Raw genomic sequence first — 15987 nt, 5'->3', positions numbered from 1 at the left:
AGCAGCCCAGCACCACTATAGGTGGAGCCTTCGGCGGCGTCTCTCCTCGGTCTGCCCTGTGTTCAGGGCGCCCTCCTCTGAGCTGCAGATGGCGACGTCAGCTGACTGCAGGCCAGCCTCACCTGGACACTGGTCCAAACACAATTCCGACACACGGGCTTGCAATGGAACTGATTTCTGATCGTGGTTCCTCCTTTGGAATGTTACAAATAGTTTAATAATCCCCTGGAATCGCTCACACCAGAAATTCTTGTCCTCCTCATCTCCAGTCGGTTACAAACCCTGCTCATATTCATCCCAACGTTATCTTCCTTTCTTTTGGCTTTTATTTGGATACAGAATAACAAGATAAATATCATACAATTCCAAGAATGAAAATAAGTAAAAGAAATAAGCGGGAAACCATGATTGGGGAAATACCGTTAACACTTTCTTATTAGAAGTGTTGTGTTACCCACAATTCTTGAGAAAAATGAACAAGCTAAAAAGAAAGACAATACCAAATAAATAATATAAATTGGGAAAATTCTAATAAATTGTGCATCCAATGCTGTTATTCCCTTGACAGTAAAGGTCAACACATTTTGAATGTAGTACGTTTATAAAAGACAGATTCTCCAAAATGTTCTTGTTGGTTTTACTTATGTGTTTAGCTGGCCACTGCGGTTCTCCAGACCCGATCGTGAACGGTCACATCAGCGGAGACGGCTTCAGCTACAGGGACACTGTGGTTTATCAGTGCAGTCCTGGCTTCCGGCTCGTGGGCACCTCCGTTCGGATATGTTTGCAAGACCACAAGTGGTCTGGACAGACTCCAGTGTGTGTTGGTGAGTACACTGTCGGCTAGGCCACTGGGTGCTTCAGTCTCACGTTCCTTGTGTTTAAATCAGAGCACAGACATGTCTCATCTTCACAGTAAAACAGACAGACAGCTGTCCTGCGAAAGACAGTGTGGGCACACTCCCCGAGGTCTTGGGGAACCCCCGTGCCTTGCAGACCCCCCCATTCTGCCTCCTCCACTGCCCCCCCTAGACTCCTGCCCACACTTCCTTTGCTCCTTAACTCATCTCGGGTGGATTCCAGGGGGATGATGGCTGCATTCATGTCCCTGACTCATCGAAAGGTAACAGAAGCTAATCATGGGCCAGCGAAGATGCTGTCTGACTGCAGGCTGGCTCTGCAGAGGCCCCCAAATAGCCGCAGCCCTGTCCGCTCCTGAGAGGCTGCTGTTTCCATCATGGACACAGCAAGCGTACCGCTGTGTGAGCAGCCCTTGCTTCAGTAGAAAGAGGGGAAATTGTGTGACATGATTGTCCTCAAGCTTTATAACCTCAAAGATAAGTATTGACTAGTATTTTTAGAGGAGATTGCACCCGGTAATACAAAATTTGTTGTAAACAAATTGTGTTCTCCCTAACATACTCTTTATTTCCCTGTGAATTAAACAAAGGGATTGTTGATGTGACTATAGCGTGGTGACAGGGATTGTCTGTGAAAGCGCAGTGGCAGGTGTATAAGGTTCAAGGGTGAAAGCTTTACTTAGACGAAAAAATTGGTGACAAGATAAATGAGGAGAAAAACACCAGTTTTATGACTGTAATGTGTTTCTTTGGAGAGGCCCAGTGAAGGCTATCTTGGTGCTTTGTGTCGCTGTTATTTTGGGCATGACATAATGACAGTGCTACATTTCAAAGGACCATACAATAAGCATTGTCAAAGAAAATACCGTTGAGCTTGCACACTTTTTTTTGTTTTGCTTATTTCATGATGTTTAAATTGATGTGGGGATAATTAATGCATGCACAATTTAAATTACAGCCAAGTCCCTAGAACATATTTAAATGAGAAGCCCACCAAATTAGCTGTTGTGTACAAAGGGGAAAATATTCAAAACCCGTAATTAATACAAGAATTTTAGCATCTCTTGTTTTTCACTGCTTTATTTGAAAATGACTTGATATTCTGTCATAACGTGAGTAACAAACAATAATTATTATGATGCAGTAAGCACACTTCCCAGGTGTAGATTACTTTCCACAATTGTAACAAGTCCTGCAGGCTCAGCCCGTGGTCCGTTGTCCCAGCGCCCCTTCTACCCACGAGCTGTGCCGGGCCGGCTCGGTTGTAAAGCCCTCGTTCCGTGCATTCGACTTACCTGCGCGTTTGTAAGTAAAGACCTCCCAGCGGGAGCGAGGGCTGCCTGTGTCCTGACCTTGACACGGCCCTGTCTTCCCCGCAGCCATCACGTGTGGGCACCCTGGGAACCCGGCCCACGGGCTCACCAGCGGCAGCGAGTTCAACCTGAACGACGTGGTCAACTTCACCTGCAGTGCCGGCTACGAGCTGCAGGGGGCGCCCCGCGCGCAGTGCCGGAGCAGCGGCCAGTGGAGCAGCGCTCTGCCCGCCTGCAGAGGTAGGGGGGCCCGGGGCGGGCTGCGGGGCGCAGGGCGCCGCCTCCCGGGGGCGCAGGGCTCCTGGCGCTTCCCCGTGTGCTGTGAACGCGCTTCTGAGGACACTGCACGCGTCTCCGTGCCCTGTGTCCTGTTGCTGGACAGTCAATCAAAAAAGAAAAAGGAAAATCGAGGATTCTCTACACGAAAAGACAGCACACCTTCCATTTCTTTTTTCGTTCCTCCATTCACTCGTTCACGCCTACACCTCAATTTACCCTCTTTGGCCCTTCCGCGTCTAGACTTAGCATGTATTTAAGAAGCTTTTATTGATTTTAAGTCTCCAGGTTTTTTATTCATGTCTTTAAAAATTGTCACACGACCTAGGCTAAACTCTGAATTTCCAGGAAAATTCTGTTTCGTGGTTTCTGTATTTCCAGATGTTTGAGCTCATAATGTTGAAGGTTTTGCTTCAATTACTTTTCATTAAAACACCCCTCACAGAAGGTGAGTCATACGTTGGTGTGAAGGCAAAGTGATTTTTGGGGCAGCAGGATGGTAGTAAAGCCAGACATGTGCATTTCCCCTCTTCCGACAGCCACCCACTCCCCGCTGGGCCCCCGAGGGGGCTGTGTTCACATGACACAACAGCAGAATGGGAACACACGCGATTCCATTTTACCCGGAGTTGTGTGAAACCTGGCTACCAGCCCATAGGGTGACGGCAGGGCCGTGCTCTGGAGTGCTGGCTTCAGCTCAAACCCGAGGTCAGAGCCCTCCCCCACGCCCTGTGAATCACTACTGTTAGGGGCTGACATTCGGGGGCTGCTCGAAGGCCCCCCTCAAACCCGCTCCACACACCCAGCTGTAGCACAGGGCCCAAGCGACAGCTGGGGGTGACCGGGCGACCTGGGGACACAGCCAGACCTTGCCTCTGCACAGGGGCGCTTGTCCCCGGGGTGCCTCAGCACCAGCATCCAAGGGGGAGCAGCTTCCATTTTACCTAAACATGGTTTAAAAGGGAGAGGGCAGTTACGTTTTCCACTTAAACTGCTTTCTTCTTCCTCCATGACTTCCTCTGTCCCCCCACTTACTCTAAAAGTCAAGGGGAAAGTCTGGTGAGCTGAGCTGGGGTGAACACGTCTTCTTCCCTGTAGGTGTTGCCATCACAGCAAGAATTAGGGGAGATAGAAAACGCTCCACTAGAACACAGGTCAACAAATTTGCCAGTTGAACGTTTACAGGTGACAGCATCCAGTTGCGTTTTAACGAGCAGAAGGTCAGCGACTAGACACACGGGCTTTGGAACACGGCAGACCTGGCTCTGACTCTGGGCTGTGCTCGGCGGGCAGAGCGGACCCCGGCCCAGCTGAGGGTCGCAGAGGGGCCGCCAGGATGGGCCGGGCACCTGCCGGGTGCCAAACGGTCCTCAGTGACTGTCCAGCTCTCTGAATTCTGAGTCCGAGATGTCTGGGAGATCACAAGCACCCTGATCCAGACAACTTTTTTTGTTTTTTTTAGCTGAGCCATCCTGCCACCTGTTGGCAGCTCAGCTCGGGCTGTGCATCGAACTGCTGTTGCTCAGCGCTCAAACTCTAGAGCGAGCTCTTAACCAACTGAGCCACTCACCCGGCCCTAGACAACTTCTTTTTTTAATGACAGCATTTTCCCAGGATAGCCCTGCTGTGGAGTTGCTTTAATTCATAATCTCTCATTCTTTTCATTGGAGTTCAAACATATTAAGATTACACTTAAATTTAGGAAATAGACCAAATGTTAAAATGGGATGTAAAAAATGAATATGTTTCGTGCATTATTTTCCTCAGGATAAAATGCCGTCAAGTTTTGTTTTCCCCCTCATTTTCTGTGCCATGAGTCAACAATTTTGTAATTACACAAAATTATAGGTGGACATGCAGGTAGACATAACACAGAGGCCCTGTGCACCCTTCACCCACCTCCCCGATGGCAACGTGGTACGAGACCAGAGTACCGGTCCAGCCCAGGCAGGGACAGGGAGTGGGCAGACGGGGCAGCAGTACCCCGGGGACCCCATTTCCACTCAAGACCACACCCGCCTCCCCTTCCCTACCCTTCACCCCTGGAAACCCCATCCGGGGACCATCTCTACAGTTGTCACACTTGAAGGATGTTATATAAATAAATAGGACCATGCACTTTGTAACCTCTGGGTATGGGCTTTTCCGCCCTATACGAGTCTCTGTGGAGTCATCTAACTTGTGCCTGGATACCTCGGGGTTTGGGGATTTTTGGTTGCTTCTTCCCACTGACCAGCGCTCCCTGGTATGGCTGTGCCACAGTGTGCTAGCCACTCACCCAGGAAGGGCGTCTGGGCCGTTTCCACGGTTTTGCCGTTACAGGTGATGCTGCTGTGAACCTTCACGTGTGGGATTTTGTGCAATCCTAAATTTCCATTTCTCTGGAAAGAAAGGCCCAGAGTGGAACGGCTGATTCCTAGGGAATTTGCACGTCTCCTTGTATAAGAAACCGGCAGGATCTTTCCCGGGGTGGCCGCCCCAGTTCACATTCCCACTGCGTTGTTCCTAACGCCCCCCGCCCAACCCCGCCTCCGGCGTCGCCGCCATGTGCCGACTGCAGCCATTCCGGCAGATGTGCAGGGATGGCCCCTCGTGGTGTGACTGCGCGTTCCCGATGGCTGAGGACGCTGCACATCTTTCCACGGGCTTCCGTGCCATCTGTGCCCCTCTCGGTGGCATGTCTGTTCATTTCTTTTGCCTATACCCTAATGAGATGGTTTGATTTTTTGTGTGTGTGTTTGTTTTTGTTTTAAATTGAAGTTTATCGGGATGACAATTGTTAGCAAAGTTACGTAGATTTAAGGTGTTTGGGTTTTGGTTGTTCAGTTTCCAGTGTTGATTTTAAGAGTTCTTTGTATAGTCTTTATGCGAGGCACTGGTTGGGTTTGTAACTGACAGATCCTTGCTGCCAGCCTGTAGCTCGTCTGTTCATCCTCTTCACAGGGTCCCTGGAGCAGCAAAAGCTTTGCATTTGTCACTTTTCCTCATGGTTTCCATGTCAACTCCAACAACACTTTGCCTAGACCCAGGTCTGCAAGATATGTTCCTGTATATGTATTTTTTAAGTGTACTTTTCCTTTTTCTGTGTTTTAAGTTGGTACTCCATTTAATGTCAATTTTTGTATAAAGTATGAGGTTTAGGTCAAGGTTTTCTTTTTTTTTTTCTTTTTTTTTATGTTATTGGCCTATGGATATTCAGTTGTTCAGGCACCATTTGTTGAAAAGGCTCTTCTTTTGCGCCTAAAAAATCAAGTGTGTGCCTTGGGTATCTTTCAAGATGCTTAAAATTGTCCTAAAAGTTTTCAAATAATTAAAGAGAAATATTGTCTGGAATTGCTCCTGTATTTCTAACCTGATAGGAGAAGGTAGAATTTTAGACTGAAACTTTGTCTGTGACTAGGATTCTTTGACACTTTTAATTAATTGACCCTACACAAACCTGGCTGCATTCACAGGTGAGTGACCCACTTTTCACATAAAGATAGACCATTGATGAGAATAACTTCTATATTTCCCCACATGTAAGTTATTTTCCACAAATTTTGTCACAAAGCATTTGTTTTCCACTATAAAATGTCCGTAGTATAATGTGAAGGGTCGTGCCGTGGAATGTGGGGAGCACCTGCTCGTTGGGGACACCCCAGTGCCCCAGGCTGCTGTCACGTGGGGACAGTGCTTCTGGCCTCAGCAGTAAAGCTCTGCGGGGGGAGGAGCCGGACCCCTGCTCTGGAATCAGCAATTCTCGGTCCTCGCTTCCCCTCAGCAAACCTCGGTGGCGTTCGGAAACACTGTGAGGCCTAGCGCAGACTCGGGGTTGATTCCAGACGAAGCCGGAGGACCCACATGATGATTATGGGGGACAATTATACACGTCAGATCACTGGCCCGTGCCATTTCCTAGGCTGTTTGCAGGTGGTGTTTTTTGCTTTAATAACCACAGCTGACAGTAGCTTCGTTTTGTCTGCCTTCCTCAATGAAACGAGGCGAGCCATGTGGGTTGAAAGACGGTGACCGAGGGCGGAATCCTTCCAGCTGCACTCGGTCCACACAGTAAAACTCCACGCAGGCTCGTCTTGACAACACTAAAGACAAAGCCGTTTCTCCTTTGTATTGAAATCGCAGGATTAGATCTGTGTCGTCCAGAGCCTTGTAAGTGCTCCACTCAGTTTAATGAGGATTCAGCTTCACACATGCTTTCAGTGATGAAAGATATATCCTTCTTGTAAAAAAAAAAAAAATGGAAGCAAACTCCCTAAAAATACACGTGCTGTAGGCAGTTGAGAGCCCTTGAGACCTGGGCACGCGCCTCAGGGCCCATGCCCCAGTGGGTCCTTCTGGAAGGGAAACTCCAGAAATCTAAAAGTGACACATGCAGAGTGTCGGGAAGCGCTCGGCCTGCTGAGGTGGACATTTGGTAATTAATGCACGAAAGAAGGCACATCTAATGTCAGCCTTCCCCAGAGGGATGAGGTGGACCACCTGCCATTTGGTTACTCCAGGTTTGGGAAGCTGTGCCCTGACTGGGGGTGGCCTGGGTTGTCCCCACATGAAGAAGTTTGCAGAAGTACGTGAACTTATCTGAGATGAGCAAAGGGCGCTGCTCTGGGACTCGGGACGACGGGGTGGGGTCCTCACAGTGTGACGTTGGACAAGCCCATCACCACTCACTTCCCGAGGCATCAATCCCATCTCATGGCCCACATGCGTGGACTAAATGCCTAAGCTCCTTAGGTGTGTGTGTGTGTGTGCGCTTGCATGTGCGGGCATGTGTGTGCACATGTGTGTGTGCGTGAAAGCCACTCTGCGTGCATGTTTGTGTTTTAAAAAGAAGAGGTGATTTAAAATTACATGAACATAATTAAGGAAACTACTGAAGTGGTGGCTGCACACATAATACTAAAATGTGGACCAACTGGCCGTTTCTTCAATGGAATGTCAGAATTACTTCTGTTCGCTGAGACGGGTGAGCTGATCAGTGTTTAAGTGTAAAGTAAGACTGTCAGTGCTTGGACACAGACGTTTCAGAAGCTCACTTAAGAACGAAGTGTAAAAACTCTGCACTTGACACTAGAGTAGGAAATGGCTTCAGGTTTCCATCTGCGTAGGTTTCGGCTGAAATGAAACGCGCTGTGACGCGTGTACCCGCTACCTCTCTGTAGTAGGCGGGACTCAGTCAAAAGACCAAGTATCCTCTCTCTGTGGCTTTTTGTTACTCATACTGAAATCTCAGATGCAAAATACTCAGAAGCACTGGGGAGAATGCTGCTTTTTTGTATAAACACTTTTTTTCTGAACACCCTCTATTTTCCTAGTATTCTCATACTCTAATGGCCTGTACCTATTTCACATCTTTGCATTTTAAAAAAGGAGTATGTTTTTATTAACTATTGATTAATTATAATTTATACCTTCAAAAATTGTTATGCAAGAGTTTGAGCTCTGAGCAACAGCGGTTCGAGTCCAGCCCGAGCTGAGCAGCCGCTGAGCTGTCAACAGGTAGCAGGATGGCTCAGCTAAAAAAAAAATAAAAAAAAAATAAAAAAAATAAAAGCTGCTCTTTCAAACGCATGTGATGAAGAGGGGAGGGGTGGGCTGACAAGCACCGTCCCAGGGATGTGCGTGGATTAGAATACCCAGATCGTCTCCTACGTTCTTCTGCTGATGTTTTCAGCTCCTCGCTATGGCTTTGTTTCATTTTATTTCCAAACTGACAGCTACGTCCGTGTCTCTATACCCCGTACTCAGCCGAGGGCCAGAGGGGCCATCAGGGAAAAGTGTGGCCCATGGTTTCAGAGCAGTTGGGTATGACACTCCTGTATTCTCGACTCCTCCTCCGGCTGTGGAAACTCAGAGAACATTCCATTTCTGGGCCTGCAAAGGGAAGGGCTTCTCTGCCAGCGATGCCTGTCTCTTACTTCTGACCTGCTGGGCGTCCGGCCACGTGCTCAGTAAGGCCCCGGGCCTGCCACTCGCATCCCTACTGGGCGCCTCTGCTCTCGCGCGGAGGAGAGTCTGAGACCGCTCGTGGCCCATCTCCCGGGAGGATAAGCCCCCCGCGTGAACACAGCAGTCTCTGGCATCGCTGCCCATGCAGGTGACTCACCAGGAACCTGCTCCTGCGTCCGGGGCTGACCTGCAGCTCCATGAGCTGGAGGGGCCCGTGCATGGTCTACGGGTCTTATGAATAAGTAACCTTTCATGGTTATTAGACTTTCTGTTATTTCAGTGGGTTTGGCTGCAATCTTATTGTGGATGCAATGAGCTATGAAGCCTGAAAAATATCTGCCTGTGCTCCATCAACGTGTTTGGTTTTTTTGTTTGTTTGTTTTTTTGGTTTGTTTTTTTTTTAACCAAAAGAGGTTGAGTCTCTCTTCTCTAAACTCAGAGTTGTTTTAAAAAACCACAGAATATTGTTCCAAGGCACTCAGAGGGATCGTTGAACCCCTCTCTTCTGCCCAGGCCTTCCTCCTTAGTCCAGAGAGGAAATCCAGTGCAGGGATGGGGGAGGGTGCCTTCCACTGCTGGGACCAGCCACCCAGGGACCGCCTCGCCTGCCTGACACTTAGGTGCACTGCAGCTGGCTTTCTGGGCCAGAAATATCTGGAGGGTGCAGCTTGCCAGCAGCTGCCTCACTCACGGGTGGGGGGTCAAAGCAGGAGATAGTCAGGGGCTGTTTGTTCCCTTCGCAGCTGCAATGCCCCCCATGCCAGCAGCCACTCAGGCCCCTGGAGGGCCTCTCAGGTTGCAGAGCCTGCCCTGCAGCAATTTGGCTCCTTCTGGAGGGGAAGGGGTGGCTTACATCAGAGGCGGCTCAATTTACATTTCTATGGAGTGTGGATGGAAGAATTGCCGGGTTTAATTGCATTCCGTATATAACAGGAATTAAGCACACAGTGGAAGCATCAATGGTGGTCAGTAAGGGGGGACGGATGCATCAATGACTGTGTTTCAGAGGGTCCTAAAATACCACACTTGAGTCAGAACATCTAAGCTACGCTGACATCAGCAGGTTCTAGGTTTATGTTCCCATAACAAAAACTCAACCAAGAAAGCTAATTTTAGACTTCACATTGAAGCAGCCTACTATCAGGAAATAGTTAGAGATTAGCCTCACGTTGTTAAAATTGCTACAGCGGCTGATTTATTGCTTGACATTTTTTTAAGCACTGGGGCCGGAAGCAGTAAGGAGATTTCGACCGTCAAGAGAGTGGAGTTGATCAGCCTCGGCTCTGAGGTTGCTGTGTGACGAGCTTTCTAAGATGAGGCACTTCCTTCCTTCCCATCTGTCTGGGCCTAAATCCCATGTCACGTGTTCTCGTTTCCAGTGGTCAACTGCTCGGATCCGGGCTTCGTGGCCAACGCCATCCGCCACGGGCAGCAGAGCTTCCCCGAGAGCTTTGTCTATGGGAAGAGCGTCATGTATCACTGCAAGAAGGGCTTCTACCTGCTGGGTTCCTCCGCGCTCACCTGCATGGCCAACGGCCTGTGGGATCGCTCTTTACCTAAGTGTCTGGGTAAGTGACGGTTACTGTGGATTCTCGTGACATCAATAGAACAATGCGGTCTTTTTCCAAGTACTGGAAAAGGTCTGCCCCCAACACCCCCAATCACAAATGGCATTAGTTACCGTGATATCTTTCTACATTGTCCAGAAATCACAAACTAGAACTCCAACTAGTTCAAGGGGGAGAACAGTGGGAGCCCTGGGATTCCTCTCTCAGTTTCTGTGTATCACGGCTTGTCTTCTGCTGCAGCCCAGCACATGGGCTCAGTCTGCACAAGCCACACATGGAGGCCTCATCACCACACACCCACACCTGTCAGCTTCACGCTGCCTGGCCCCAGGTGCAGGAATATTGGCCAAGAGCCCTGGTGTGGGGTTCCCACCTGTGGACCTCGTGTCTGTGGCCAGAAGGATGGAATGTTTTGAGGGATCTAATTTGGGTCTCATGAGCACTGCTGGTTCCTTCAGTAGTAAATACAATAAAAACGATGGGACCTTGATAGTAACTTCCCGTACGTTCAAATCAGGGGAAGGCATTTTTCCCTGAAGAGTGGAGGTGCTTTTCTAGGTGACAAAATAATGTATCCCCATTAGGGCCCCCCCTAAAACATTATTATCATTTTAGACCATGTAGATTAACAAGAACACTTTTTTTTTTAACCCAAAGAGTTCTAGTCTTATTTTCCTTCACTTGAAAAATATGTCGTCCTTGAGCTCAAAGAGAATCATCTTGTTAAAAGACAGTCTGAAATTTAGGGAAAGGGGTTACTCTCCTCGGCCTTTTAAAAATCAGAAACGAAACAATCCTTAAAAATCTCGTCGTCTTAGTATTCATTCTGTGTGCATAAGGAAAGCGGGAAATAACAATTACATTATGAATTGCACTTCCTGAAAAATAAAAAGTGCTAGTCCTTTTTACCACTTGAAATTGCTGCATCTCCGTACATTTTCAGAATGGGTTGGTGCTGGAGACTTCTCCTGCCCACCAGTGTCCTTTATAACCCCTTCCAATCTGCATGGAAGTTCACCTGTAGTTCTAAATGTAATGACACAGTCGATTTCATAGAGAAAAGAGCAACAGTTTTCAAAAACAAATACACAACTTCATATGACACATCAAAAGTATGCATCTGTAAATGTATTATGTGATCTTCATCACATTTTATCTGCTATCTGGTTTTCTCTGCCTTCACATGTGGGATTTTTTTCAGAGAAATTTGTTTGTTTGCTTGCTTTTCTTTTTCTCCCCAAGATCTCTTTGCAGCCTTCCCTGGCCCGTGCGAGAATTGCATTAGCTTTTATAATGATGCCCATGTGCTCCAAATCTCCAGGAACTAGCTTTTCACTGGCTCTGGTTTTCTTAAGGGACCAGCTCCCACCACGGGTTGCCGTTAGTGATTGGAATTACATGTCCCCAGGGGAGCGGTCTGCTTTCTCAGGCCCTATGGCAGCTAAGCCTCTTCTCTCCTTTTGCTGTTATATTGTTTCACCGATTTTTTTCTCTGTTTTATTTTTCCTGGAACTGGTCATTACTAACCATTTCACTGGGTCAGCTCAAATTAGCATCCTTTTAGGACTCTATTCTGGATCAAATCGTGTTCTCCAATGAATGGCTGTGTTGTTGACCAGTGAATGAAGACAGCACCTCTGTAAGGGCTAAATGCCTTTCAGCCATTTCAAGCCAGGTTTCTGGATGATACCACTTTAGAGCCACCAGAGACCAAAAGCTATTACTCTAGGATGGGAAATCAGCGGGCTTTGAATAACTTGTTGGTAACTTGAGTCCAGTTAGCTGTTTGCACGTAGCATAAAATTTGCCCTTGTTAGCCCTAATTAGGGACTTTACAGAAAGGGAGAGCGAAACCTTCCTTATCTTATATTAATCTGTATTCCAGAATATGTCTTTTTACGGGATAGTTTATGAATAAATTATGGGCCTGATTTGGTATAATGGTAAGAAAATGAATGGGAATACTCAGATTATTTTATAGAATAATTTGAGGAACAAATCAATGGCTCATGTATTATTATTATTAATAGTGACTTATACATTTTAGACTGCCAGTTATTCAGAGCAAAATTGTTAGAATTGTTTTCCTACATACGTGAACTAGGAGAGTAAGCAAGGTTTTTTCCCCCCCAAGCAAAGTATATGATTGTTACATTAACTGAAGAAATAGTGCAAATAGTTTTGATGGATCTGAGTTAATGTCTTACACTTTAAATAATGCTGCTTATTTGGGTAACAGTTATGGGCAGATGCAAAAACTTTACCTAAAGTGACTTTCTCTTTGAAAGCCTAAATAAAAACCGTGCCCCTTAAGCAAAGCTACCTTAATTTAAAATTGAAAAAGAAGTCTTCATTGACAGAACCTCTCTTTGTCTTCATATATATTATAAATATGTGGGGTGGAGGAGGCATCAGCAGGAAATTGGCATTCCATGTGATGGGGATATAGGGTACAGGGTATATTTAGGTGCTTTTTATGACTAGGAGGCATCTGTACGGGTGGGAGACGTACCAGTGCAAAGTAGTTCAGCAGGAATCATTTACTCACTTGTTCTATTTTTTTTCTTAAGCGATATCGTGTGGGCACCCGGGGGTCCCTGCCAACGCCATCCTCACCGGGGAGCTGTTCACATACGGGGCCACGGTCCACTACTCCTGCAGAGGGACCCGGACTCTCATGGGCAACAGCACGAGGGCTTGCCAAGAGGACAGCCACTGGAGTGGCGCCCCGCCGCACTGCTCGGGTGAGCGGCGCCTCAATTCGGTCGCTATCTGAAACGCTGTACAGGAGTACAATTGTTTTGAAGCTGATGTTATTCCATTACCAAATATGCTGCTATTATATGTCATCATCACCGTGAAATACCTGCCCCTTCCCACTGCCTCCTGCAGGCGTCCAGAAGTTTCTGTCACCCTGGCTGGGACGCGCGCTTGCTTTGGTTCAGTTTGTCCCTGTTTGCTCTTTATTCCTTTTCTGTCCTTCCTCTCAATTCTCCCACGTCTCTTCTGTCTCTGTAATCAATCATTACATTGATCTCCCTTGAAAAACTTGGTCATCTCCATTCTTCCATGACTGTTTCTTCAATAAATAAAGTTCAGTGAATTGGCAACTCTGGACATAATTGAGAAGGATCAAATCTCTCATTGGATTTTTTTTGTTTGCTTATTTCATTCCCAACACGCTTGGCCCCTGTCTCCCCTTAACTGTCCACGAAGACGCTTCCAATAGCACTGAACAGCTCCGTTTCAAACAAGTGTAACCACGTTGCCACATGTGTTTATGTTAAATAGGAAATAATCCTGGATTTTGTGGTGACCCGGGGACCCCAGCCCATGGCTCTCGGCTTGGACATGAATTCAAAGCCAAGAGCCTCCTGCGCTTCTCCTGTGAAATGGGGTACCAGCTCAGGGGCTCCCCGGAGCGGACCTGCCTGCTCAATGGGTCCTGGTCGGGGCTGCAGCCTGTGTGTGAAGGTGAGTCCATTCACGCCTGAAAGGCAACCCTGACAGTTAAAACCATGTAATTCATTCTAAAATGACCAGCAATATTCCACAGAAATCCGAGAGCTTTGGACTGTGTGTACAATGAAGCTATTCTCTCCCTCTCCCCCCCCCAAAAAAATGTATAAGAGGATCATTAAAAAGCATAACCGACTATATGGAGGTAGCCTGACTGTTCCAAAGATCACATGTCATCCATTCTTACCCTCTGGAAGTTCATAACCTCAGGAGGTTTCTGCTCGTCCTGGCCACAGCACCATGTGACTTTGCGTCGTTCTGTGGTGCTTGTGGTGAATCGCTGAGCTAAAGAGCATGTGAGTCACTGATGGAGTTTGTGCCACTAGAATAGCTCTCAGCCCCCCTGGTATTCCAGTCCACTGGCGGCCTTGTCCAGAGCATGGCGCTGCAGAAGAATCAGGGTGATTCTGTGTGTAATATTTTGGAGTGAACGTATTTTATTTTAACATGGGAGAGCTATAGTAGGAAATGGTGGGATACCCCAATAATAACAGTGAAAACATCCTGATTGCTTTACAGAGGCCGCGTCACATAGTGGCCATGCCGCCTTCGCAAAGTGAGCTGAGACACCATGGATTTGGTTAGCGTCCCAAAAATTACAAATTTACAATTCAGACAGATAAGACTCCAAATGATACGAACTGTGTGCATGCAAAGTTCTCTTGCTTACTTTTTGAGACTAAAATGGTTATATACATTTATTAAATATCTATTTTTATATGCATGAAACATTTTTATGTAATTTGGTCACCTGGAGTAAGCTCACACAAAATCAATACCAGAAATATAAATCAAGTTTTCTTAATCTTCACTTTTCTACTCTCTTATGCCCTCTCTCCTTGTACCTCTTATTTTGTCATACATGCTTTATTCATAAATAGAAAATAATATATGTATCTAATATAGCTATATTGTATCTAATCTAACTATATTATATATAATTTACATAATATAAAATTGTATATGTATAAGTAAGACAATTCTATATATGTGTGTATATATAGTCTCACTCAGAGGCAAAGATAATCTTGGAGATTAATTATATATCTATATTTAGATATATATCTATATATCTAAATATTATAACCCAAGAAAAGTTTTTACTTCAAATTGCCTATTGACAATCAAGTTAGTATAAACTGAACATTAAGCTCACAGAAGTTGACTTAAATTAAATATGACCAAATACATAGTAGTGGGAAAATGTCACCTGCAGCTATGAATTTCAGGATTATGACTTTTTGTTGACTGAAGCATGTGACTGTAAATTAGTATAGTTTTTTTCACTCAGACACTATTTTCTCACTTCCCTCCCATTGTGTACAGATTTAAATATTAAAATTTGCATGACAACATCTCTTTCTCACCAAGGCCAGAGTGTTCTCAGTCTGCAATATCGCGCCTCAGTGTATGACTTTTAGAATCTACGGCTGCATCCAATTTAACGTTTTCCCTCGAGACTATACCTGTGAATTGTTGGTTCAGAATATATTTGAACATCATAAAAGTTAATAAGACTCTCACTTCAATTCATGACATATTAAATGGTACTAGGTTAGCCTTCTTACTGAAAACAACTATAAAACTTTATGAAATATATGAGGCAATTATCGTAGTTATTAAACAACCGATAGGATGTGACTTTGTTTCTTAGAAGAAAACAAATTAATGAGGTGAGCGCCGTACCTGCCCCCCCCCAGGATTATGTATATTTTCACACTGTGAAGCAGGAAAGCAGAACCCAGGTGGCAAAGCGGGCGTGGCGAGTGATGAAGTAGACATCGTGTGGGATACTGAAATGATCTGTGCAGTGTAGGGCATGCAAGGAGGAGGAGCTGCATATGGAAGAGCCCATAAGTCTGGGTGGGTGTTCACTGAGGAACTCGGCTGAGGGCTAGGCTGACAAGCACAGGTGATGCTTGTAAGTGATGCAAAGAGCTGCTGCTGCAGAGCTGGTGGTAGACGCCTGATACTAGCAGCCACACCTCACTGGGACGCACCGCAGTCAGAGCTCTCGTTGTGCATGCCGGACATTTCATGGAGGCCCAGAAAGCCCATCGTTCTGAACAGGTACCTCTCCCTAAGTAAGGAAGCCATGCCAGAACTAAGAACAAACACACGTTAGGACTAGGACTGATTAGATCTCCTCTAAGAAAGCATGAAACTGATGGCAGGACCCAAAAGCTATACAACTAATTTAAAAGCCCACCAGAACAAAGCCCAACACTTTCAAAGAAATTACATACTCCATAAAACACTCCCTCCACAATGTCCAGCATACGATAAAAAATTACTAAATATGCACAACTCAGAATGAACAAAATGCCAAACAATAGAAATTGAGCTTGAGATGACCTAAATATTATAAATAACCCACAAGGACTGAAAGTAGCTTTTAAAAATATGGTAAATGACTTAAAGTAAGTTAGAGTCATAAACAGCGAATCTCAACAGAGAAATGAAAATAATAAACAAGTCAAATGTAAACTGTGGAGCTGAAAATAC

General features: G+C 46.1%; 1 protein-coding gene across 1 annotated transcript in view; it reads left to right on the top strand.

The window, feature by feature from the left end:
* The window catches only part of CSMD1 (CUB and Sushi multiple domains 1), a 1699370-nt gene that overhangs the window by 1630327 nt on the left and 53056 nt on the right, over window positions 1-15987 (top strand). Inside the window, exons 49-53 of the mRNA XM_019652695.1 lie at window positions 654-827; window positions 2240-2413; window positions 9775-9963; window positions 12534-12707; window positions 13255-13437. Coding sequence (XP_019508240.1) covers window positions 654-827; window positions 2240-2413; window positions 9775-9963; window positions 12534-12707; window positions 13255-13437 — 894 coding nt within the window. The remainder of the gene's footprint in view (window positions 1-653; window positions 828-2239; window positions 2414-9774; window positions 9964-12533; window positions 12708-13254; window positions 13438-15987) is intronic.

The sequence above is a fragment of the Hipposideros armiger genome, unplaced genomic scaffold, assembly GCF_001890085.2.
Source record: "Hipposideros armiger isolate ML-2016 unplaced genomic scaffold, ASM189008v1 scaffold_185, whole genome shotgun sequence".
Classification (NCBI taxonomy): Eukaryota; Metazoa; Chordata; class Mammalia; order Chiroptera; family Hipposideridae; genus Hipposideros; species Hipposideros armiger.
The sequence above is the reverse complement of the archived record's forward strand: the minus strand, read 5'-3'. Positions and strand labels throughout refer to the sequence as shown.